General features: G+C 46.2%; 1 protein-coding gene across 2 annotated transcripts in view; it reads right to left on the bottom strand.

Annotated features, from left to right (window-relative positions):
* SLC24A3 (solute carrier family 24 member 3) overlaps positions 1-27349 on the bottom strand; it is a 505924-nt gene that overhangs the window by 104419 nt on the left and 374156 nt on the right. For both annotated transcript variants that reach the window (XR_003209402.2, XM_025876957.2), the window contains exon 6: positions 26674-26777. Coding sequence is in view for 1 of the 2 variants with exons in the window: in XM_025876957.2 (XP_025732742.1) it covers positions 26674-26777 (104 nt within the window). In the remaining variant the exon portion in view is untranslated. The remainder of the gene's footprint in view (positions 1-26673; positions 26778-27349) is intronic.

Here is a 27349-nt window from a genome sequence, read left to right as displayed (position 1 = left end):
GTACCCAATAAATACTGAATGGAAGAGTGGGTGAGTGACCCATAGGTCTCCTGTCCAGTGGGGGGCTGGAGGCGTCTGCAGAGGTGGTTTGCTCTTTTCCTTCTTCCCACTCCTCAAAGAGATCCTGGAGGAGTTCTCAGCTGCATAAGCAGCACCTTGGGCAGAGCCATGCTTGGGCTCTTGGCTGAAGAGGACATCAGGAGGAGTGCAATGCTGGAAAGGAGCTGATGTCCTTATGGATGTGGCTCAGCATCAATTGATCAACATTCCTAAATGGCTTCTAGGCCTTCCAATGCCCTCTGGGTAACCAGACCCTCCCTGGGACCCATTTCCCTCAGGGCCATTTGAACACAGAAGCTTCCTTTCTTCAGGTGCCCACTGTTTGTGTGGACTTGGCATTGGTGGGCGGGTCTAGGACAGCTGTCTTCAAGACAGACAGAGTGCCTGGGAACTGGGAGGTCAGAGCACTTGCTAAAATGTGGTTGAGAACCCACCGTACTTCCCCAACATACTTTCCTGACTGGGTGCACATGAATGCTCAGAGGTCTTGGACAGCTCGGCTGAAGTACAGGTGTGAGGCACAGAGAGATGATGCTCAAACTCCTTTCAGGGAAGGACTTGCTGCCCAGCTGCAGGAGTGTGGTCAAGCGGCTTCCAGCTGTCACCTCCCCTGGCCTGGCTTTGCAGACAGCAGCCTTGCATGAGGTCACATCCAGCCTGGGTGGCACTCATCCACTGACTGAGAGAGACAGTGGCACATAGGCTGGGAAGTTTGGGCCCAATATGGGCCATATTTGTTCCAGAACTCTTCCTGCTTAGCTTTGGAGAGCTTGCATCACAGCCTGACTTCATCTTCCTCTCTCTTCCCTTCACAGGTATTAATCCCTAAAAACAGCTTGCACCCAAAACTCTGTCTCAGTGTCTGCCTACGGAAAATCCAATGGGCAGCAGCAGCTAATTAATTCATTTTAAAATGTCTAGGCTCTGATTGGTCTTGCCCTGATTTTAAAATAGGACAAAAAAGAAACCTAAGCCAAACTGAACCCAACAACAAGAAAACCAACTGGAAAAGGGATTAAACCATTTGGTGAGAATGATCTATCCCATAAAGGTCTGTGAGGATGAAGCTAAAGACCTCATAGTCAGTGAAATTAAAGCTTAAAAGATTATAGCTTAAAAAAAGGGATTATGGCTTGGATGATGAGCAAACAGCGAAAGGTTCACTACTCAAAACACACATACACACACACATACCACCAGCAAATTTCAATTTGGGTTGTGAGATGCTACCCTAGTGGCTCATCTGATCTTCCTTGAACAGTCCTACTAACTCAGGCTCGCTATTCAGGACCAGTCTTTATGTTCTTAGCAGAGTGATCCAAGTCAGGGATCTATGTGGGTCAACAGAAGCAAGGTCACAGGCAGCTGCAGAGATGGTGGCATTTTAATCAGAATCCACATGGTATCCAGAGGGGCCTTGGAGCATGACTGCACTTCTCTGAGTCCACAATTTGCACTGGGTCTTTGGTTAATAAGAGCCTGATGTGTACTGTGCACTGGATGGGAAAGGGAAGTATGTGTGATAGTGCTTGCTCTCCCAGTGCCCACAGGGCAGCGTGGTGACCCTGAATGACACGTGCACAGAGGGTAAGAAAAGCAGAATGGGATCAAGAGCAAGGTTTTGTGGTAAACACTGATGTCTGCATGAAGGAGCGTCGATGGGCCTGCGGCACTGAGAGCTGGCCCAGAGAGAAAGGGCTTGGGCCAGGCCCTGCAGGAAGGGCCTTCTAGTAGAAAGATACTGCATGGGCATGAGTATACTAGCAGGATCATTTTTACCGAATATTTACTATATACTTGGTGCCATTCTAGGTACTTTATGTGTATTAATTCATGCAACTATTACAATGACCCCACAAGGTACTACTATTATTATTAACCCACTTTACAGGTAAGGAAACTAAGGCACAGAAGATTTAAATAATTTGCTCAATGTCACGGGTAGCAGGTGGCAGAAATGGACTCAGTCCCCACAGTGCGACTCCAAATTCCAAGCCCTTAATCATACTCTCAATCTTTTCAAGACGCCACTCCAGCCAACCCCTACAGGTCTACAGAAATGGCAAAGAATATAAAACCCCAGTGGGTTACTGGACTCAAAGGAGGATGCAGACAGTTTGGGTTGTACAAGAGTCTTAGAGGGCATTTAAGAGAGTTTGGCTCATGGGTCGGAGGAGTCCTGGGTCTCCCAAAACTACTTAATATCCCTGGGAGCAGGCCGTGGGAGCACTGCCCTGGCCTAAATGCAGTGATGGATTTCAGAACACAGCAGCCAGGGAGATCAGTCAATTACTCTCCCGCAGTCGGGAATCGGAGAGGCCCATTCTCAAGGCTGTCACCTACCCAAAGATGATCAACATTCATGGTGGGCAGTGCTGAGCCACCTGCTCCAGCTCTGTTCTCATCAGCACTCATATCTACGAGCTGGAGGAAGACCAATCTTCCCTGGAAACTCACCAGAGGCGAACTGCCTCCACCCTCATCACACTATTGAAATTTTTTATCAGATCTGTGGACATGCACACCCAGGAGACGGGAATGCACTACAGTGGAGAATCATGATTTAAAAAGATGTTAGCAGCCTGTGCCAAGACAAACAAGGGTGGTGTGGGAGGAATGAATGCAAAGAATCTCATACCTAAATATAGGACAGGGTGGTGCATGGGAAAAATACCTGGAGACTGAGCAGCTCAAAAGTTCCCATGAACCAAGAGTGGGATCCAGGACGCCTGGGTGGCTCAGTCAGTTGAGCATCTAACTCTTGGTTTTGGCTAGGGTCATGATCTCAGGATCATGAGATCGAGACCTGTGTTGGACTCTACGCTCAGCGCAGAGTCTGCTTGGGATTTTCTCTCCCTTTGCTCCTCCTCCCCCACCTCCAGGCTCTCTCTTTCTCAAATAAATAAATAAATCTTTAAAAGAAAAAAAGAGTGAGAGCCTATTGCCACACAGACCAACACAGGCTCCAGCTGCCTGAAGGGACATTTCGTATGCTGAGCAGGAGGTGGTATCTTCCTGTGCTCAGCACTGGTCATTACACGCTTAGTGAACAGTATACCCCAGGTCTGGATCCCACTCTGGGGTGGAGACATTGACTATGGTTAATATCCAGAAGTGGGACAGGTGTCTTGAGACCAAGTTCCAGAAGAGCAATTAGGTGAATTGAGAAAGCCAGGGAGGAGTTCCCATTCTGAACTGAAGCCTGAGGGTCCATCTGAAGGGTTCATCTGAGATCTGGCTTTCATTATTGATTAAGGAGGGAAAAGATCTCTTTTGCTTTGGCAGATAAGGCAGAGAAATGGGACCAGCTGTCACATGTTCTGGGAGGGACATTTGAACTTAATACTATAAGGAAGAAATCTTCCAAAAATTCATAGTGGAGCACTTTGCAAAATTATAAGCTCTGTATCACTAAATGACAATCCATTGGGAATGGATGGACACTTGACTGTGATGTCTTTTCTTTCATCAGTCAGTTGCCAGACATATCCAGCACTGTTTAGGCAATGGGGATAGAGCAGGAAGCAACATCAATGAACCTGCCTGACTCTGGTGATACTTGCATCCCATGCGAGGAAGGTGTACGATAAATAAATATATAGTAAATTATATAGCATGTTAATGATGATATGGAGAAAAATGAGGCAGAGAAAGGGGATTGAGAGTTCTGGGTGGGGACATGTGAAGTTTTCAGCATGATGACCAAGGAAGATCTAACAAGAGGTGACATTTGAATAATGTGTGAGGGACATGGGAGAGTGAGTGTGCAGATGTCTGCGGCAGGAGTGTTCCTGAAGGGAGGAAGAGCAGGTGCAAGGGCAAGGGCATTGGGTGAGTTTGTGAAACAGTGGGGAGGCCAGAGAGAAAAAGGGAGGGGGCAAGTTCTAGGAGAGGAGGTCAGAGGGCCCTGGAGGATATTATTTGGCTTTCATTCTGAGTGTGACAGGAGCCTAATGGAGAGCTTAAGCTGAGTGGTGATATGCTCCCCCTTAGAACTTCAAATGTCATTCTGGCTACTCTGTGGGGCACAGAGCTGGAAAGGATGAGGAAAAAAACAAGGAGACCACCCAAGGGCCTATGCAGCAATCCTGAGGAGGGATGACGGTTGCACGCCCAGAACCGCAGCTGTGGAGGTGGTCGGATTCTGGATGTATTCTGAAGGCACAGCCAAGAGGATTTCCTGATAGTCTGGACATGGATTATGGGGTCTGGAGTCACCAAGGATGACTCCAAGATTTCTTTCAGCCTCTGCAAAGATGGAGACACCATTTACTTCTAAGAAAGACCACGAGAGGAACAGATTTGCAGGAAGTCAGGAGTCCAGGTTTGAACATATTTGAGAAGTCCCATATGTGACTGGGGATAGGGGTCTAGGATCATCAGCATGTGGATGGTGTTTAATGCCACAAGCCTGGAAATAAGTGTGGAGAGAAAAGAGAATCGGTCAGAAGACAGAGCACTCTGTTTTTTGTCCAGTGGGGGAGATGAGGACAAACCAACCAAGGAGATGAGGGGGAGCGGCGGGGAGGTGAGCCAGGGTGTGTGGAGCCTGGAAGCCAAGGAGAGGAAGTCTCCCCAGGAGTGAAACAACTCACTGCTGTTACAGCAAGTGAGAAGGCTGCAAATCAGCTTCAGATTTAGCTACCCGGAGGTCACTGTGACTTTGATGAAAGTAGTTATAGGGAAGTGAAGGAGCACACGCCTGATTCGAGTGGGATTCAAGGGATATTATATTGGGAGAAAATTTGAACTGAGAGATGTGTCCTTTGAACCCTTGGATTCTAGATTCTTATTCTTTTCACTCAGGAAGAAGTTTTGGTTTTTGGAGGGTGGCTGAAGAGGTGTAAACTACCTGAATTCCCAATGGTCCAAAAAGGCTTTGGAGAAGGTATAGCATTGACAAAGGCTCAGCAGTAGTCAGGTAAATTTCCCCATGTTGATCTGGCCTCCAGTGGCTTTATGGGTGAAAATGGCAATAATCATTTGTGTATGGGCCATTCTGCTTGGGGGTTGCTGATTGAGATATCAGGAATCCTAGGTGAGGATCAGACTGATCACTGTTTTCAAAGAATCTCTGAACATGTTGCAACCATTTCATTTCCTTTCTGTCTCAAGAACCAGGTCAGTGATGGATTTAACCAACATTTTATTTTATTTTTTAAGATTTTATTTATTTATTTGACAGAGAGAGAGATCACAAGTAGGCAGACAGGCAGGCAGAGGGAGAGGGATCATGACCTGAGCTGAAGGCAGATGCTTAACCAACTGAACCACTCAGGTGCCCCATTAACCAACATTTTAAAGGTGGAGAAACAGGCAGAGAAGCATAGAATCTTGCAGTGGAGACAGGCTGGCTAAGACTAGCCTTTTATCCTAAACTTATCCACAAACCTACTGAATTTGCAGGGGTTTTGTGTGTTGGTGAGACTTGCCCCAAAGGATTCCTGCTGAAAGGGAGTCACTTAAAAATTTAGGGCTGTCGTGTGTTCTAGTTCCCCCTTCCTCCTATCCTTCTTGAAAAAGGAACTTAGCATCTGTAAAACCAGTATCTTCTTCCCTGAGAGCAGGAAAGAGGATCCCATCCTCTCTATGGTGTGTTTCTGTGATACAGTGTGTGGAAGACATAGCTAATCTCCTGCCCATATCCCATCAGCATCAACCATTTCCATGCACATAGGCTGGACTTCCAACTTCCAGCACCTGCATCTTTGCCAGAACATTGTCTACTCTGCCTTCACGTGGGCCAGGCTAGAAGTGCTACGGAGTCACACCTCCGAGTGCACGTTTTGTACCATTTCCCAGAGTTTCCCCCATGGATTGAGTCCCAGCTGTCTAGGGCAGTAACCTGCTTGACAGCACACCTGTGGGTGCTTCTTTGTCTCCTTGGTCTCTTTCGCATTTGGGTTTCCTGGGATCCAGTCCCAAATAAATTACTTGCTCTTAAATTTTGTCTGAAGGTCTACTTCTAGGGAATACAAAACTGTATACAGGGGGAAAGTTTCCAAGACCTGGTGTCCCTATATTCTGTGTCATTCCCCTTCATGGCCATTCCCACCAGGAAGCAGGGCGTGGCTTAGAGGACATGGACTAGAGCCATGAGTGGATGGGGTAGGGGCCCAATCCAGCTCTACCATTCTGTCTCTAGCCAGAGTTCTCTCATCTTAAAAATGAGCGGGGTAGGCTAGCTCATCACTAAGGTCATTATTTTCAGTATTCACATTCTACATCTTGAAGAAGAGAAAGAGTAGCTAGAAGATCCCAAGCTATCTCTGCATAAGTGAAATAATATTTGGTAAAAAAACAAAAACAAAAACAAAAAAACACAACAGAGCAAAACCCAAAAAGAAAAAAAAAAGAAGGGGAGAAGGAGGAGGACAATGGAGGAGGAAAAAAGAGGAAGGAAAGAAGAAAAAGGGAAGAAAGAATAAGAAAAAAGCACCAACTTCCAGGAAAAGTTTTATTTTATCAGAACTGAGCGATGGACTGCAGCTGGCTCATAAGGAACACGAACAAACAGTTCTCCACCTGAGTTTCCTGGTATTCAATCCAACACCGGCGTACTAACTCAGTGAGTATAAATCAAGGATCCACAGTTACGATCTAGAGGAACAAATGCTTATTCAGATGGCAAACCCCACAAAGTTCAGTTACTGTTACCTCTTCCACTGACTCACAGAAATACAGACACCCCCAAATCAAATGCTTTTTGACCTCCAAGTCCTTTTTCACAGATAGAAACGTCTCCCATTATTTAAATATAATATACATGGGGATAACCAGAAGAGGAGAAAGATGACTTCATGCAGACTACTTGAAATGAAGAAAAGTTGCATAAAAAAGGCTGCACTGATATTTTATCTTGAAAAATAAAATAGAGACCTAAGGTTTCCTTAAAAATTTATGTTCTAAGAGCAACCATGCCCTGCTTGTTATAATGAATGAGGGAGGGATCAAATGTTGATTGTTCTTTGGTGTAATTTCCCCATAATGCAGTAGAAAAGCATGAGATAATGCCCCTTCATGTCCACTTTCCCATAACCATAGAGAGAGTTTGGGGGAAAATATTCAAGGGTTTTGTCTGGTTTTCCAAGTCTCTAATCCTAATTCTTTACTAGTTGAATCATTTTTTTTTTGGAAGGATATAGAACCTGTGTCATCATCCTTGTTTATGTCCGTCCTCAATTGTGAGATCCTCATTTAATAATACCTTTGTGTGTGGGGTGTAAACAATTCTCCAACACGTCAACTTCATGAGATTTGCATTTCGGTGGGATGATACACTGTCCAACAAATAGCCATAAACTGGACAAAAAGACGGATATGGGGGTGGAAAGAGATGCTATTGTTAAGCAGGGAAGGGTGGATGAGGGGGGCTCATTTTTTTCAAGTGCTCAATTCACTAGTGAACATTGTGTGTTTTAACAACTCTGCTTCTCTATGCAAACCGCTTAACAGCAGGGGATCAGGTAATGAATCCTGTACATAGATCAATGAGGACCCCTGGCTCCATTATACATTATACTCTCTTTGTCTATTTAAAAAATACCATTCTTCTTTTTTTTAAAAGCCTTATTGTTACATGGTGATTCCATAGAGACTATAAAAGCATTCCCGAAAAATGGAGCAAGGGTTGCTAATCTGCAAAGAAAAGCTATTGACTTAGTTACACTTCTTCATTGAACTGTGTGTGGACATAAGACACCAGAAAATGTCACAGGTACCGAAGGACCAACTTTAACTCATGTTGTAGAATAATGCATTGGGATCTTGAAAACGGTACAATTCATTTGGCAGTTAATCATTTATCAACCTGTAACTTCACATTGCTTGTTGCCTTAAAGGTGTATTTAAGCCTCACTGCTAATAGATACTCACAAGTGCATGTATTTCCCCTACACCCTCACCCCCATATCACCATCACCAGAGAAAGCAAGTACCAGAAGAATCCATTTGGACAGCCAAGTTTAGGAGTTTACTAGAGCTTATCATCTGCACACTTCAATAACCAAACTGAAAAACTGCTATAGGAGTTCAAAGAAGAGGAGATTTGTCCACCAGAGAAATCAGGGAAGGCTTCTTGCAGGGGTGACACTGAATAGAACCCTGAAGAACAAAAATGACTTGTACTTTCAGAATTGGGAGATGGTGTGGAGTGAACAGAGAGGAGAAAGGCATTTCAGCTAGAAGGAACAACATATATGTAGGCACTTGTCCAGAGGTAAGAAAATGGGGACAGATAACTGAACAGACAATAAGCTCTTCAGTTCTGCTGAAAATGTGGATAGGTGAGAGACAGCCAGAAATGGGAAATGGCCACCAGGATGTGAGCATGGAAGATGGGCCTTGCAGGTAAAAGATGACATCAGTGAGGAGATTCAGGAAGTTTAGTAGATGGGAAAAATGTATTTGAGGAGGAGGAGCTAAAAGGCAAAAAGACAGGAGTGAGGGGACCCTGGCAGTCCAGTTGCCCAAGAGTCATGGTCTGCATTGGATGTTGTCAATGGACTTGAAAGGAAGGGACAGATATGAGAAATGCTGTGATGGAGGAATCAATCAGATTCAACAACAGATTGGATGTGGAGTGTCTGCCATGAGGCTGAGGCTTAAACTGTGAGACAGAACCCAAGGGGTACACACTCAGTGCACCTGAAGAACTCAGATGGGATGGTGGGATGGCTAATTTTATATGTCAGCTTGACTGGGCCATAGAGTGCCCAGATATTTGGTTACACATTATTTCCAGGCATGTCTGCAGGGTTGTTTCTGGATGAGACTGCCCTCCCCAATGTGGGTGGGCCTCATCCAATCTATTGAAGGCCTGATGAGAATAATGAGCTGAGAAAGAAAGAATTTCTTCTCTCTGCCTGTCTTTGGGTGAGGACATTGGTCTTTTGCCTTCAGACTTGGACTTGGACTGGAACTTACACCATGGCTTTCATGGGTCTTAGGCCTTTGGACTTGGGCTATACCATCAGCTTTCCTATGGTCTCCAGCTTGCTGACTCACCCTGCAGATCTTGGGACTTCTCAGCCTTCAAAATCATGTGAGTCAATTCCTTATAGTAAATCACTTTATAGATATGTGAGTGTGTGCATGTGTGTGTGTGTGTGTGTGTGTGTGTGTGTGTGTGTATTGGGGAGTGGGGGCAGGAGAAGGAAGCGAGTCATATCTTATAGGTTCTCAAAGAGTATCTTTGAGTTGACTCATCTTTCTGGTGGCTTCCTTTAAGATAACTCTCTGGACCCACTCAACTTGTCCATCTCTCCTTAATGCCCACATATCTGTTCATTAATTCATGAAGGGGCCTGAGGGGCTGCAGAAGGGCAGGACTGACAGGTGAACCAGGTACAAAGCACAGCTTAGTTACACACTGTGCACATATGCACTGGAATGGCCGAAGGAGGCTGGACCCAAAGCACAACAGTGGGGTTCAGTTCAGTTCATAGTCTGACAGTTACTAGCTGTGTGTGTGGACAAGCCACTCCCCCCTTTTGAGCATCAGCCCACCCATCTGCCCTGGTCATTCTTCTGTGGTTCATGGCCTTCCCAGGCTTTCTTCCCTCTACATCCTCCATCCCACATGGCCTATGCCCCCTCTGATCTCCCTCCTACACATAAGGGACATACAAATGCCTTCTATTGATATTTATGGACAGAGAAGAGGATAGTTAGCATACTTCCCTGGGCTCTAAAATTCACTCGACGTCAGATGAATCCCATTTGCAAAGCAATCGTTCAGATTCAAATTTATAGAGAAGTCTTAGAGCTTCATTGGAACTTGAAATACCTTATAAGAAATGTGTTTCTCCATTTCAGCACCAAACAATTTTTTAAACACTCTGAGCTATGGAATAAAAAATAAGATCAATACTCACTGCCTTTACTTCTGTGGGCACTGCCTGATCCATTCTCAACCAGAATCATCCCTGCTGTAAGAAGCTCTATTCAGTAACAGAAGTGCCCCTCCCCTATGCTGGAAGCCCTAAGCACTCAGCAGGTAGTAATTAGAACAAGACAAGTCCACACACACCAGCGAGCAGCATGTTCACGTGGAACCCAAGCAGGCAGCCTGCCCTCATCTGCACCCCAGAATAACTCTCAAGGGGAGGAGGAGTTTGCTGAGCACAGAGCTCCAGGTATAATGTCACAGACCCACTTTTATTTCAGGGACAGAAAGAATGGGGGGCTGGCTAGTTTGGCCAGCTCTCTTTTGCTGGGCCAAACAGAAAGCCCACCTGGGGGCGTCAGGAGGCCCCACCTACTGCCAGGCTAGGAATTCGAACTGGGTGCCAGAACTGGCTTCAGAGAGTGGGCACAGCTGTTCAGAGCAGGAACAGGCAAGGGGCAGCCTCTTCCCTTCACAGCCCACTAAACCTTGTGCTGCTGCTTCCAGCCACCATTCAGTGGAAGAGATGGGAAAAAAGCAGCCTGATAGGGAGAATTTCCTTTTCGTTTTCAAAGCTATTAGGGTGTACTAGTTTTCTTTTGGTTTGGCAAGTTCACCAGACGGGTTCGTGGTGAAAACTGAAGCTTTGACAATTTGATGGTTTTGAGTTGCTGGAGAAGAGGATGAAACATCAGGTCTCTAAACAGAGACTCCACAGGTGGATGTCAGAAAGCCTGTGCTGGGAAGAATATCTTTTCAATGGCAGGCTCAGGGAATTGGACCTGCATCTCTTAATGGCAGTCAATATAAATTGCTAAAAATCCTAAAAATAGGTTGACATCAGCTTCAGAAACTCACATGTTGCTATTACATTCTAGCACCAAAACTACATTTTAAATAAAGAAAGAAAGGAAAGAAGGAGGGAAGGAAGGAAGGAGGAAAGGGAGGGAGGGAGGAAGGGAAAGAAGAGGGGGAGAAAGGAAGAAGAAAAGAAAGGAAAGGAAAAAAAGAAAAGATGTTTTTTGCAGAGAAAGCTTAGTAAAAGTTCTAATTGGAAACAGACTATTTAGGCAGTGGATTTAAGTGATGTAAAAAATCATAGAGAAAAAACTAGAAATAAACACAGGGTGAAGGTCTAAACATCAGACAGCTGTGGTTGAACTGGGTGAGTATGGAGCTTCAACTAAATCTGATCAATCAAGTACTTCATACAGATTGGTCTTTAACCATTCCACAGTATCTTAAGGTTCTCCAAATCTAGGACCATTGCAAGATTGAGATGAAGTCAATGAGGTCTGTTGCTTTTACCTGGTATTATCTGCCTGTCAAAAATCAGATGCCACAGGCAGTCATGCAAGGAGGTGGGAGCAAGGACTTTTCTGTGAAATAGGTGTGGGCCCGAGTGCCTGCTCTGCCATTTCCTGGCAAATCCCTGATATCTCCGAGCCTGCTTTGTCATTTACCGGATGGGGGTAAATTTTACTGTATTAGTTACCTACCATGTGTAACAAACTACCAGCAAACTTAGCAACTAAACACACACAAAAAACGGTTATTATCTCATGGAGTTTTTGAGGGTTCAGAATTTGGAAGTGGCTCAGCTGGGTCACTCTAGCTCAAGGTCTCACTAGGTTGCAAGGAAGGTGTTTGTTGGGGCCGCAGTCATCTGATGACTTACAGGAGCAGAAGGAGCTGCTTCTAAAGTGGCTCAGTCACAGGGCTGGTACACTGGGGCTGTCGGCAAGAAGCCTCAGTTTCTCTCCACATTGACCTCAACACAGGGCTGCTTGAGTGTCCTCACAACATGGCTGCCTCTTCCCCCAGGACAAGTTTTCCAAGAGAGAAAGGGAGGCAGAATCTCTCATGCCTTCGATGGCCAGCCTTCAAAGCCACACACTGCCTTTTCCACAATGCACTACTGGTTACACGGGTTATCCTTGTTCTGTGTGGGAAGGGAATGAAGAGGCCAGAACACTAGAAGTGGGACACCATCTTGGAGGCTGGCTACCACATTTGTCAAATGTCTTCATTTCTCAAATTAGGGGTAACTATACCCTGATGTTATTATGAGGAATAAACAAGAAAATGCACGTGTTGTGCCTTGCTCTCAGTAAAGCCTATCCCCTTTCACTAGGATTTAGGCCAACTTTCATCTGGGGGAGACTAAAACAGCAGGGTACACTCAGTTTAAGTACCACAGAGAGAGTCTGGAAAGTAGGGGAAGCTCAGCCTGAATAGAAATCTGTCAAATTACAACTCAAAAGTAACACCTGAGAGAAGACTGTGAGAGGCAGACAAGCAAAGGGGCCTATCTATAGACAGTCTTGGTTTCAAATATTCCAACCTGTTGTTCATAATAAACCACCAGACCACCCAAGCAAATTCCAAATTTTCAGCATCCGAATGACTTCCCAATTTAACTCTTGCACCTGGCATAAACCTTGGTCAGACCAAGTATTCCAACATGGGCGAGGGAGGAAGGGGAAATGGGCCCCTGAATGGGGGAGGCAAATACTTGGGCTTGGGACTAGCCAATCAGAAAAGTCTCAGCAAGAGGGGAATGCTGAGAATTTGAAGGATAAAACGATTTAGAATAAGACAAAGAGGAGAAGGTGGCTAAGGCTAATGGACTGCATACTCTTTTAGGAATGGAATCGAGGCTGAGCAAAAAGGGGGTGACTTGATGTGAGGATACAGAGCTGGTGAGAAGTGAGGGAGGGTGGCTGGGGCTCCTTGGGGAAATTCCTCAGAGGCAGTGATTGGAGGTTTTGAGCCAACATCCAAAGGCAGACATGGTGGGGACCCACACTTGGGTGATATTAGAGATGTTGCCCTTGTGGCATTAAGCTGGTTTAGAACCATCTAACACCTCAACACACCTAGGTTAACATGCAGATTTCTGTGACATTTCACCAGGAAAAGTGCCCCCAAGTATTTCCCTAGAACACTCTCTTGATTGCAACCAAACCCCTCATTAGGACCTTTAGGAGCCGGCCCTGCTTCACCCCTGGCTCTCCTCCAGGTCCCCCTCTCCAGAAGCACTGCCTTCCTTTCTGTTCCCCCAAGTTGCCCCTTTGTTCCCATCTCATGGCCCTTGCATGGAAGTTGTCTGGAAATGTCCTAGATCTTTACCTAGAACTTCAGCCCCAAAGAATCCTTTGTTCCCTGCAGCAATTTGGTTCACAGCTTTGTGCAGAGAATACGGAAGCTTCTCTCAGGAAGATTCCCGTGGGCCTTCAACCTGGCCCCTGGGCCTTCACAGGTGGTACAAGCAAAACCAAGCCACCCAAGGGCTCCAAAATAAATGTGTTTCTGAAAAGGAAACCGACATTTCACCAGGGACACACCTTGCCTTCCTGGGTCAAGTAATAACCCACCTGGCTATCACTCTCAACCTTTCCTCCTTTTCCCTGAAACAGAGTGGACTCCCCTAAAAGAAAGAATATAGGCCAAGGGCAGAATGGGCTGCACAAATCAATCAGGGGCAACCCCAATCAATGTGGGGCAGCGGGAGGGCCAACCTTCTGCTGCTTTGTGCTGTGGAAGGTCCCTACACCATAGCAGTGGTATTAGAGATTCTTGATGTCCATTTCATCCCACAACACATTTCAATACCTGCTGTAGTCAGAGCATGTATAAATGCAGCTCACAACAGAGTCTCTGTTGCTGAAAGGAGACATCATCTGGTTTTTCACTCAGAGACAGTCCCCCAGGCTGCCAGTCTCAGCACTTTCTATAAAAAGTTCTAAAACAGAAGGACTTAAAGGAAACCCCATACATGTAGACACTTTGAGACCAGAAAGAAGAGCTATCTGACAATCCGGGAGGGCCTCTTCTTTCAGTGGCAAAATGTGTTTTTCTACAACCTTCTGCCATGAGAGACCCCACATTGCTTTCCTCTGCTGGTTTTTGTTCCACAGGGATTAAGGATACACATTCTAGAACGAGACGGCCTAGTTCTGAATCCCAGCTCTCCTATTCCTGGATGTGTGGTCTGGGGCAAGTTTCCCCAGCTTCTTCTCTGGGCTCAATTTTCGCATCTGTAAAACGAGAAAAATAACAGCTACTCTATGGGGTTGATGGAAGCATGAACTGAGTTAATATCTATACCTATAAAATTTTGTATTAACTCAGATGAAATCCCAGTAAAGACGAGTTATTAATACTAAAACGGTCTTTAATTGAAAATAAAAATAGATGGTAGCTGGAAGCAGAAGAATGTTATATATAATTAAAAAACAAAAAAGAAAAAAAGGCAAAGATGCTATGGGGAACCTAGAACCCATGTTTTTAGAAGCTGCATGTCGTGGTGATCAGAGACAGAGCAAGGGAATGGAAAAATAAGGTTTACTGTATAATGACCAAGATCTTGACATGATGAAGGCCAGAGGTCTCATGCTGTCTAACAGCTGACCTAGCCCTGAATCCCCCCATTGGGGGCTACTGCATCAAATACCCTAATTCTCATTTTCCATGCCCCAACTATAGCTACAGTTTGATTTTGGTGGAAAAAAAATCACAAATAAAGCACACCAAAGCCATTTTCTTCCCCAATCTCCTGGAAAGTGGCAGCTCATGTCTATCTACTATGGGGAAGGAGAGTTCCCTTTCCTGCCGTGTAAACATAAGCTGCCCTTTGGTTGAGTCAGGGGGAGGAAAGCCCCAGGCCAACCTCTACTCCATCTGACTTTGCCTGTAAAAGCCAGACATTTGGTACATGAGCTCTCCCGTTGCCCCAAACAGTCTGCATGCTATCTGGAAAGGTTAATGACATTTGTTTATTTCTCACTTGGAGATTCAGGCTCAGGTCCAATCTTAAGGTTTCCATTTAAATGCAGAGTGATATTTCCCCTGCAGGAAAGAGCAGCTGGATCAGGAGGGCATAAATGTCTTACTTCACATAAATAAAAGGAGATTGACCTGGAATAGAAAAGAGTGAACTATAAAAGTGTTTGGTCATATTAAAAAAAAGGGGGGCAAAAAGATCCACAAAATTTTCCTTGGTTGCTTCCCCCTGCTTCCCCAATTTTCAAGTTGCAAACTGAGTCCTGATAAATAAGCAAGTAGAGACAGGGCTCATTGGGAATTCAGACAACCTGGAATAAAGACACGTGCATGGTACCACAGCCCAGTATGATCTGATACAATATCCCAGCTCCATCTGGACCCAGGGTATGTAGGGGAAAGAAAATGATAGAGGAAATGGTGGGTCCAGCCACACCACAGTAAATGCTGGGGATTTCAACTGTTCTTATCTGACTTCACCAAATGCAAGATCATGACAACCATCAAGGTGGTCTGTGGAGCTCCCAGGTGTCAGCTGTAAATTCGCAAAGACTGAGGTTGACATGAGATGGGCAGTGCCATCGAGGACTCAGGTGTCACTGCATCTGAGGTCCTAGAAGGTGCTAATCAGGGCTTTCACCCCAAGTGACACCAATAGGAGCAGTGGCTCTCTAAGACAGTTGGGCTAGGTTGCTCGGGCAGGCTGAGTAGGGCTGTTAGTGACAAAAGCTGGCCAGCAAAGTGGCTGGTGAGTAACAGATGGCTGATCAGACTTTGAATTAAAAAAAAAAAATCTCACAATGTATTTTGGCCCCCTTACCAAGTTTCTGGATCTGACACACCAGGGTAGACTTTAGAATACGTTAGATAAGCGTCTGGCTATTCTTTGAAAACAAACCCTCCTCAGTTCTCATGACCAATTTGTACTTGTTTGTATTGCCAGGACCCGTTTACATGGGTCACGACCATAATCCCGAATCTTCCACAATTTATCTCATTCTGTCACCCCCATTTCCAATTCATCAGCAAATCTTGGCACCATCTCCAAAAATATTCTACATCTAACAACCACTTCTTATAGTTGTTACTGCCCCAAATTCAACTCATGCTTCACCACAGACTTCCTAACTGGTCTCCCTCCCACCATCTATCTCCATAGGGTGCCTTTCCCCCCAGGGTAGTTCAAGTAAATTTCCCAAAGTATAAATTAGGGAACGTTACTCTATAGCCTACAACTCTTCAATGGCTCCCCATTTCACCCAAATCCCACCATGATCTGCTTCCAACCAGAGCTCTCTCTCAGCCACACTCTGCCTTCACTAGGTTCCTCCAAATGGGCCCTTTTCCTGACCCACAAACATGCCACGCTTGTTCATGTCTGAATACCCATTACTCTTTCACAGATTTGCGTACAGAGTTGCCTTCATGATTTGGGCTTCCTTTGACACCCTTTTCCTGACCACCCTTGCCAAAGCTGCTCCTCTACCTTTCACACCAGTCATCCCATATCCCAATGCACTGTCTTCAAGACCTTCTTGTTTTGTATTATTACTTCATCATTTATTGGTTTACATGTTCTTTGCCTGGGTTTCCCTACTGGTCTAGGAGCTCTAGAAAGGCAGAAACCTTTCCTCTCTTGTTGACCTCTGTATGCCCTGTGCCTGTACATAATAGGCAGTGAATGGATCCAAGAATCGAAGTCCATGTAAAATCACTAATTAGATTTTATGACTATGTCTCAAGTTCTTCCCAAAGAGTTTCTGCTGTTTCAGTCCACCTTGTCTTTGGGGTACTTGGTGGCCAGTTGGGACATTCATCCCTACATCTGTCTAAGCCCCGAACACCTGTCGAACAGTTCCTGAGCATGTTTGTGTCAGGCTAGGGGGCACTGTAAACTGTATCTCTGATCCATATATCCATCCTCCCCCTGCCCCACATCAGTGTATCAGTCAGTCACTCCTCAAAGATCGATGGAGTGCTTACCATTTGTGGGTAGTATTCTTGGTGCTGCAGATATGTTGGAATTAGGTGGAGCTGGGCTGGGCCCTCAGGAAGCTCCCACCATGCATCATGATTCCCTACCAGCAGGAAAGAGCTTCCCTGCAAATCTGAAGCCTCCTCCTGCATCTCACAGTGGACGGGGATGGTGGTGGTCACTGCACACACCTTTCCTGCTGTGCTTGGCATTGGGGTATTCTTATTCTACCCTGTGAGGTTAGCAGACCAGCCTTTTACACTGTCCCAGGGCAAGAGCTTGGTGGGGCGGGGGGGGGGGATGTTCTCTCTGCTCAGAGAGACTCAAATGTTCAAAACAGTGCCCAGAACTTGTCTTCATTTTAGATGGTGCCATTTTCTTCATGGGATGGAAAACAGCAGTATTATCTCATCCCCATTGAACTATCAACACTTATAAAGGGACTTTTCATGGAAACCCTTTATAAATCAGTATTCCTTCTCCCGTCTACTCTCTGTGACCCTAACTTTGCTTTATTTTCTTCATAGCATTGACCACCACCTGGCATAATACATCATGTCCTCATTTCACTCCCTCACTATCTCAAACTTTATCAATCTGTCTGCCTGCCTATCTGTCATCTATCTAATGCATCAATCTGTTATCTTTGTTGGGTATTTAACATCCCACAGCCCAACTACTAGAATGTAATTTTTTCACTAATATCTCTTCAGTGCTCAGAATGTACTCAGTAAACATTTGTTGCATCAATGAATGAAGTGACTGCCCAAAGAAGAAATGTAATATAAACATTTCCTCCCAGAACACAATCAATGGATTATTACCCTTGCTTTAAATTCATAGATGGCAATACAGAGAGACAAACCACCTTTAATTAACGTTATTGTGCAGACAAGCCTGGGATTGTAAGTACTGGGGATTCTCCATGTTGGGGACTGGCCATGGCTCATGCCATGGACACTCTGACCATAGCTGCTTGAATCCAAAGCATGAAATCTGGTCTGACAGCCCATGCAATGCCCTATGTGTTGGGGTTGGGGGGAGACAAGAGCTAAGACCAGGAAGGACTCTGGTGGCCACCCAGCAGAAGGCCTTCTTTGTCCTGCTGCAGATACACTTTCATGACTTGTTAACATTCCATGTTCTTTTATCACCGGGAGCTTTCCAACGACTTTTTGCCTGGGGTGGAATTAGAAGGTCATGATTAGACCTCTTCACCTCCCCTAGTGCTGTCTGCAGGCTCTGGCTATGAATAAAGGGCAAGTGTCTTGGTGAGGGGGTGTCTGTGTCAAGTGCTGGGGTGCCTGGATCCCCCCTGGAGCTTTCATGGAGTCCAAGTGTGGGTGTGGCAGGCCCAAGATGCCAGAATGCGCCAGAAGAACGTAAGCTCAGCAGATGCCACACACACATTCCACTCTGGGGTGAAGGGGGCATTTGAGGATCCTTCGAGGGATGGTGAGGGTGACTGCCACATGGAGGGAACTTGCTGGGTAAGGCTCAGGCGAAATTGGCTCTCTGAGCAGGGCCAGACCCCTGCAGCCCTAAAAGTCTCTCAACTTTCTGGTTCTGTGACTGACACACTGCTCAGCCTCTCGGAGCTCAGTTTCTTCTTTTCTAAAACCAGTGTCCTCGACAGTCACAGGGCTGTTGTGAGGACAAAGAGTGTGATAAGAACAGTGCCTGTCACAGGGTGAAGGACTTGAAGTGTGCTGGTTAAAGAGAAATACTATATAAAACATGCATCTCCCTGTCGGATGGGCTTTTTTCCTCCCTGCATTTACCATCAATCCCAGGTTCAGCTGCTGGTGGGGGAGAGGGCCTGGAGGCCCACAGTTCATATCTCTTTCTGTGATTTCACTAAGGGGTAGCCTGGCTCTGGTTCAATTTGGCACCAGCCCACAGGGCAGATTCCTGCTAAGAGCCCCACTTGTCTACACCAGGAGGCAGTGTGGGGGATGCTGTGTTCACTTGGGCAAGATCATGAAAAGAAATGTCATTTGTGCCAAAAAGATGGACTCTCTTCATGGTGTGGTGCCCAGCTGCAATGGGTGTAAAGTTCTGGTCTCCTTGTGCCTTGAAAGTCTTGGCCAACTGAGAATAGCCCTGACCTGAGGCGGCAACCTGAAACCCCATCCCCTTTGCTCACTTTCAAGGAGCAACGTGAGACTTAATTACATGGGAGGAATGTTGGGCCCTGGCTGCCAGAGGCTCCTGCTTTCCTCCTGCCATTTCTGGAAGGGTGCATCTCAGCTCTCAGTGACTGCTACACACACAGGCTGGACGAAGAGAGGCGACCTCTGCATTTTCTCCCACACAACTGAGGAGTACCGCTTCTGAGTACCTCCTGCAAACTCACATGAAAGCAATGAAAGAAACCAAACATGGCCAAGACCACTTTAAATCGTTTCTCATGGCCTCAGGCTCTACTGATTTGGAAACGGAAGTGAATTGGACAGAAGGACTCAGAGGGGAGGTCCGATGTGATGGTTAGAGGATGTCTGAACAGTGACGTCGAGGACAAAATCTCCAATTAAAAAAATGGACAAAGATTTGCACAGAGTCTCCATCAAAGAAGATACTAGATGGCAAGTAAGCACGTGAAAAGATGTTCACCATCATGACTCATCAGGGATCATGTGAATTAGAACCACAGTGAGGTGCCACCCACACTCACTAGAATGGCTAAGATTGGAACAAAAGGAAACCAGTAACACCCAGTGCTAATGAAGAGTTTCTGCAACCTCACATAGTGTGGGGAATACAAAATGGTTCTGGCACGTTGAAAAACTGGCTGGTGTGTTCTTACAAACGTACTCACCATACAACCCAGAAATCCCATTCCTATGTGATCCACCCAAACAAAATGAAAGCCTATGTTCACACAAAGACCTGTGACGGATCTGTGCACTTTATCACCATCTCTGTTACACCAGCCAAGGGGAAGCAGCCACTGAGGCAGCATGTGATACTGCATAGTAGTCATTCATCTGTTTTATATAATAATCAGGGACCAAAAGCTATACACTTGGGACAGAACTGATCACATTTTTAGTTCTGGGGAGAAGAAAACGTGAAGGTGGTTCTTGATTACCCTAAGCCAATTGGGTTACTCTAGTTCCTTTGCCACAATGACTGGTTCAGGATGGTCAGGTGACTCAAGTTGGCCCACTCAGATTTTTGTTTGATCATGCCAGGTGGGGGATGAGAGGTATGGTGGGTAGGGAGACATTCTTCTCTTCTGGTCAATGTGGTGTGTGTCTGTGAGTCATGAAACCACTACAGTCATCTTTTGCCTCAAAGGATAGTCTGAGGAAGGAGTCAGAGAAGGTTAGTGATAAGATAATCACAGAAAGTGGGCTGGAGCCCTGAGCAAACCATGCCTGATATCCATTTTCCTCTGTATTTTCAGAGACACCGATAAAGTCCCTTCATTTAGGAAGCCAGTTAGAGGTGAGGATTTTTTTGTTACCTGAACCTGAAAGCCTCTTAACTAATCTATATGTGGGTCCAAGAATGGATCTGATTTCAGGAGATCATTTCAAGGAGGTAGAATAAGCCAGAGACAAGTGCCATAAGCCAAAGTCAAAGGTCACGAAGAGACCTGGGATGAGGATGCAGAGGCCATCAAAATGGAGCAGTGCAAAGGTGGGTGACTTTAATGGAACTCGGGGCTGGGAACAGGTGTGTGTCAGGGGGAAGATCAGGTGTGGGGCCCTGTCAGTACCTGGCCTTGTAGGGGCATTGGGAATGGGCCAGGGAAAAGAAATGACCAGGAGACAGTGAGGGCTGACAGCCTGTTATAGGACTGGGGCATCAAGCAGGGATAGTTCACGTTGCCTGGGACAACTGCCCAATGAGGGCTGCCTCTTGCCCAAGGCCAAGCATGGTCCACGAATTTGAGCTGAGTTGAGCCTGCAGATGGGGCTCAAGCAGGTACATCTGCTCTTCTGAGTTCAGTTGGTCTCAAACTAGGGCTGGAGATTTGCCTTCGAGCAAGGTCTTCCTGAGGCAGGTAGCCAGCTGATGTCACTAGGAGAAATTCTTATTTTACTGGAATGTGATAGATCCAGGGACTGCTCCAGATAGACCCGACTCTGGCCTTTGTTTCCTCCCACACCACAAATTTTCCTCTCCTACTCACTGGATCAAATAGTAAAGCATCCTGCATCCAGGGTGAGGCCTTCAGAGGGACCTGCCCCTCGAGTACTCCACGAATCACTCTTGTATACTTTCATCTCCCTTTCTAGGAGGAATGACAGACCTCTAGCCCCTGTTTCCAGGGATGTGTGTGGGGTTTTTCATTCTCACCTGTTAGGTCCCTCAGCCTCTTGGAGAATCTGGATGCTCCTCAGAACTGGAACATGGTTAAGTGATGTGTCGGGTTTTGTCTGGAGAATGATAAGCGAGGAACCAAGGTGGACAGGGTAAACCGGGATGATCTGTGGGTCTCTTACTGTGTTTATCAGCCTGAATCCTCCAATCTGTTTTGTGGAAGTGAAAGTCCAGCAGTAGATGATGCCATCTGATTACAAGAGAATCTTCTAGCCCAGCACTGGTTGGGCTGAGTACTTCCAGCACCCATCCCAGGGCACCACTATTGTGCGGACAGGTCCCTTCTTTGCATTGCCCCCAGCTCCCACACTACCTACTTCTGGAGAACACAGAAATGCTAGAGATAACCATAATAATGCAATAACAACATCTGGGGAGTTTTAAGTCATAGGCTCCCCAGGAAGAAGGAGAATGGTTTTTACAGTCAGCCGATGTGGGCTCCAATTCAGGCTTCACTAGCTCAAGGTAGCCCCTCTTGTACCAGGTACCCTCTCCCTTGCTGTAAATGATGATAATACTGTCTTAAAGCTCAGTAGGTGTATTTCTACAAATATTTATAAAGCACATTGTGGTGCCTGCACACTGGGAAAGTTTAATAAATGAGAGTGAGGGTTTTGTGTGTGTGTGTGTGTGTGTGTGTGTGTGTGTGTGTGTGTATAAAACATTAACATTAAGCCAGATCGAATTATATATATATATATAATTATATAATAAATATAATTTCGATCTGGTTTTTCTTATCTTTTCCACTTCTCTGCTGAAATTCCCCATCCATTCATTTATTTTTCCCATCGGTCCCTATTTAAGATAGATACTTTAAATTCTTTTCCGCTAATTCTTGTATCTGTATCATCTGTGGTTTGCTTCTGCTGCTGCTTTTCCTTGGTTATGAGTCCTATTGCCGCCTCCTCACAGGTTTTGGATTTTATTATTACATCCTGGAAATTATATACAGAAGAAAAGTGAGAACTGAAGAATAATACTGATTATTTTTTCCCCCCAGAAATGTCAAGTTCTGCTCTCATCTGCTGGCTAAAGCGAGGAAGTGATTATTCAGATTTCAGCAAGTGTTCATTAGACTGGGGCTGATCCGTGGATCACCTCTGGTTAGCCCCACCTCTCCCACCCAGCTTCTGCAGGAAGGGCTAGTCTCCTAATTCTTAGGGTTGAATTTGGGATTCCTCGATTTCGGGGACTGGGAGATTGTGAGAGATGGTGCAGATGGAATGATCTCTTTCTGCTTCTCGGTCCTGCCTTCACTTGTGTTTTTCCCAGCAAATTTGGGGTGGGGTGGAGAGGACTCTCGTCCTCTGTTGAGCATATTATTATTGTACATGATAGTATTTCAGACTCCAGGACACCCCAGCTATCTCCAGTACCACCCGTAGCTCGGCTGGCTTCATCTCCGCCCCGCAAAGTTCTGGATCTTCACATCCTTTTGCTCTCCTTCCATCTAGATCTGCCAGGACTCAGGTCACTGATAGAGGGCTCCTCTCTCTGGAAGTCAGTACATCAAGTCTCTCCTGCCTCCACTGTTCTCTGATGGTTTCATATACAAGTATGATTTTTATATTATCCAGATTAGTTTTTGGTGTTCCCATGGGAGCCAAGGTCTTCTGTGTCCTAACTGGAAGCAGCAAGTGCTTAGAATGGTAGCTGCTATTTTTAGCACTAGAGGAAATTCCCTAAATGCAAGACGTCCGGGCCCTGAACTCTTAATAGCCAGCCTAGTGCTGAAGCTCGTGTTTCATTCAGGAGAGTTGAAAATGAGACCGTGCGGGTGGCCTATTTTTAAAGGCTTAGTTGAGTTTCTAGCAAATGCGTTATGGGCCGCACTCCTATCTCTCTACCTTTACCATTTCGGGTCCTTCCAGGGCCCAGCCTCTATGTCTCTTTGCTTGGGGGTTTTCTCCCAAGGTCTACCCTGCCCATGTCCAGCAGGAACAGTCCTTACCAATGACTGGAGGAGGCTGGTGGATAAACACCCTGGGTCCCTTTCTCCTAGGTTGGATACCTTAGAGACCTGTGTTCTAGACAGTCTCCCATTCCCCCAGAAGAAATAAATCCCAGCTGCCCACAGAGGTAACTTACTTGCTAAACACACTTTCCTTGGCTATTTTCTCTTCCTGGCCTCACTGACTCCCTCCCTGGCATGTCCTGGGATCACCTTTCAGATCAACTCCCTGTCTTGGAATCACTGCCTAGATTCTCCCGTGGAAACCCAACTGAAGGCAGGCTTCAATTCAGATGTGCAGCCTCTGGGTACTCCTTGGGTTTGTGTAAAGGAGCCAGCATGGACAGGTGTTATTTGGAGCAAGGTGAAGTCAGCCAATGTTAGATGGACCTCTCCAGGGAACATCAGGCACATTTCAAGAATGCCAGGAGTGCTGATGCTGGAGTTCTTTATTATAAACTGGAGCCATCTGCCGGCCTGTAATAAACGGAATATGACCGTCCTAATCTGGGATGCACTTAAACTGTTTACTCTCTCCTGGTGGTTATGTCTTTAAAGCCTAACATGCGCTGGATGTTGGATTTAAATTCATAAGTACATTTTTTTTTTGCAAAATTGGCATGAAGTTCTTGCCACACAATATGCAAAATACATTAGTATGTTGCATCGAGAGCTTAGTGTTCTCTCTCTTATTATTTTTTGTTTCAAATAAAGCAAGCTTGTAGGACCACAGCCCCGTACGTGTCTTGTGGGGATGCCAAGAACTGCTCTAAAAGCCACTTTCTAAGAAGCAATTTTCTTCTTGTCCCATAAAACTCCCCAAAGCACCTTAGGCGAACACCAGAGCGCTGGGTATGTTTGCAAACTGCAAATACGGCAGACATTTAATTACATCGAATTCATCAGAACCCTAATTGAGACAGGAACTCAAACCTTACTGCTTAATTACTTTGATTTCAGATGAGTAACAGACTTGGTCATGAGCAGCCCTTCAGGCCGGAATACATTAGAAAGAGGCCCGCGGGCCCTCGCGGGGAATTCTCCCAGCCAAATGAAAGTGTGGAGCCACATAAATATGTGCCTAGAAGTAAATCCCTCACATGCTAAGTGAGACCCATGACTGGATTTATTAATCAGTTCAATTCCCAATATCCATCCCTTGCTGCGGTGTTCCACGGCACTGGCCCCACCACCTGGGAATGCTTCTCCGTGTATAAGGCAGGATTTATTTCTCACCAATTTTTCCTTTCCCTCCCACTGAGGAGACAGCATGGAGGCGAAGCCTGGTCCTCTGAGATCGCTCTTCTATCAACATCTTCTCATTTTTTATTTTCATTTAGAACACCTTCTCCCTGACCTTCATTCCCTTCCCCACCTGGCCCCAGGGAGATGTTCCACCAACTTCTTGGCCAAATGATCATAGTGACTTATGGTGGGATTTGGAGGTGAGGACCGCATGGATCCTTATTCTTTTGAGAGCCAATAATGGTATTTTTTATTGAGCATTTACCAGGTAGGCTGACTCCTGCTTAATGCTGAACATGCTCTGGTTCACCCTTATGGCAATGCTGGGTGGTAGGTGGGCTTATACCCTCCCACTCCATAGATTGGAAAACAGGCTCAGAGGGGTGATAAAGTCACTTCTCCAAGTTTTCATGGCCAGCAAAGGGCAGAGTCTGGATTCAAACCCAGGCCAGTCTGAGTCCCCGACCCATGTTCTTTCCAAAACATAATTTGCTCTGTCTGCAAAGGTTTCCGGGATTCTACAAACTGCTGAAAGAAGAGAGGTGGATGGCCTTAGCAACCCCCAAGTGGGCACAAGACAAGGAAAACCAGAAGGAAGTGCTGTGGCATCCAGAGTCATCACGCGGGCAACTTCTAACACCATGGTGGCAGCTACTTCTCTCTGCGAGACGAGCTTGCAAAGACCTTCCAGACGGGGGAAAGTGACTGAGCACTTCAGCACGTGCTGAAGTTCAGGAAGCAATCTGCCTTTTAAGCAGGTGTTCTAACCAAGCCAGTGATTAACCACATTGCTAATAAATTATGAATACAAATGAATGCAAGCCACTTCATATGTAATTAGTTGCCTGGCATTTACTAGATACCTCCCTGTCATTTGTTTCATTTCTTTATGTTACTTCTCCCCCTTTGGGCTCGCCTTTTCATCAAGCCGCATGTACAAATGACTAATGCACTAATGACAACACGCATATTGGCCGGGCTAATAATCATACTGCTCATGGTGACAATGCTAATTAAGAGAGTGTGAACAGCAATAGCCTCTTCTGCAGGATGTGACTATTCATCTCCGCAGGGCAGTGAGAAGACGGCCACAAGACGAGATCCACGCAAGTGTACCAAAGGCAAAGACAGAGACTCGTTTTTTGGTTTTTGGTTTTGGGGGGGGCACTACCAATATTTATAAGAGGTCTAAAAAAGACACCATATTGTGGGTCCACAAAATCTAAGACTAGAGATGATGGATCAAAAAGATGAGAAAAAATAAAATGTCAGTAGCAAATTGGGCAGAACTCAGCCACCACGTATGGATACACCTGTGGGCTCTGGAGCCCATTCCTGGAGAGATCGAGGTGTCCTTCTGCCTGTCACCCAGAAGCAGCCAACTCATCAGGCAACCTGAACTAATCAATGGGCATGAAATGATGGCATGTAGAAACAGGCAGTGGAGAACAGCAACGGTGTCCCAGGTGCCTCCTGCAGAGACTTTCCAGTTCAAGTTAGAGAGACGGGCAGGGTGGGCGCCCCTGGCTGGCTGACTGGACAGCACAGGGGCCCAGAAAAGGGTGTGGAAGGAGGTTCAAATGGTGCTTTCTTTAGCCTTCAAACTAGCCAACACCTTTAGCAGGACCCTGTGTCCTCCACAGTGAGGGAGCTGGTTAGGATCCCCAGGCTTTTCAGTAATGCAAGCGGAGTGCCCTAAACAGGCTTTTGAAGGTGCTTTTCCTAGAAGACATTCAAAGTCTGGGTGTCTGGGCAGAGCTCAGGATCAAAGTTCCTATGAGGGAATTAGGACGTCGGAGCCGGCAAACCCTTGGGTGCCTCAGCATCGCCCAGGCTACCAGTGAGCCTTGCACTTAGGTGACTTCTGGGTGTCTTCCCAGGACTTTCCAGACAGACACCAGACCCCAGGACACTCCCTGGAAGTAGAACAGCCTCATAGACAAAATGCAGGCATGCAAAGACCCTCAGGATACCAAAAGTAAGCTAAAGTAACCATGTAAATAAATTGCTTGATGGCTGTCACAAAACTCCTATGCTGTGACAGCTGCAAATGGTTTTTAGCAGAAAAAAAATCTGTCGTTTCCTCTCTCTCTCTTACTTGCTTTATCGCCAGTGAGTCAAAGCCATACCTTAAATTGTTCTAGGTCATTTCAGTTCAGATCATGACATTCAAAATGAGCTCTACACCTTCAGATTCGTAGCCTGCACCTTCAGGCTGGTTAATTATTTATGTGGACCCGGGTGCTCTGTACGCCATCAACATGGACACCAAACAATGGTGCCTGACATTTTCCAGTCCCAGGTGGGTAGCCTCCTGGGGCGTGAGATCCCATGTCACTGCTGCCTGAGACCATTGGCCCCCATGCTGACGGCGCTCCTGCCCCACCTCTGTGCTGCCCCCTCCGAGCCCACACCACGTTCTGCCGCTGGCCTTACCTGCCCAGCAAAGAGCCCGCAGACACCGATGATGCACAGGATGTTGAACACCGCGGAGCCCACGATGGTCCCGACTCCCACGTCACCCTTGGTGATGAAGACCCCTGAAACAGACCTAATGTCAGCCTGGCTGTTGTGGCCAGTTGCATTCTAATGTGGGCGTGGGGTTGTTTTCACAAGTGTTAGTCAGACAGCTCTCAGGGTCCACGGGAAACGGCCGAGGACGGGAGAGAGTTTTAAAATCTGCCCTGCGGGGGGGGGGTGTGCCTGGGTGGTTCAGATGGTTAAGCGTCTGCCTTTGGCTCAGGTCATGATCCCAGGGTCCTGGGATCAAGCCCCGCATCCGGCTCCCTGCACAGCGGGGGGCCTGCTTTTCCTCCTCCCTCTGCTTCTCCCCTTGCTCATGTTCTCTCTCTCTCTCTCTCGTATCTCTGTGTCTCGAATGAATAAATAAAAAAAAATCTTTAAAAAAATAAAATAAAATAAAATAAAATCTGCACTGGGGCTATTGTTCCATGGGGGCATTGGCACAGGAACTGGGACACATTCATGTAAAGTGAAACTGTCACTTGAGTAAAATAGTAACAGCGACCACAGCGGGGTGGGAAGATGGTGTTCTGCTCCTTGGGCTCTTGAGAGTCTCATTTCCTATTAGCCAACCCACTGGAAGGCTGTC

Source organism: Callorhinus ursinus, unplaced genomic scaffold (assembly GCF_003265705.2).
Source record: "Callorhinus ursinus isolate GAN/ISIS: 27379988/994484 unplaced genomic scaffold, GSC_fseal_2.0 scaffold29, whole genome shotgun sequence".
Lineage (NCBI taxonomy): Eukaryota > Metazoa > Chordata > Mammalia > Carnivora > Otariidae > Callorhinus > Callorhinus ursinus.
The sequence above is the reverse complement of the archived record's forward strand: the minus strand, read 5'-3'. Positions and strand labels throughout refer to the sequence as shown.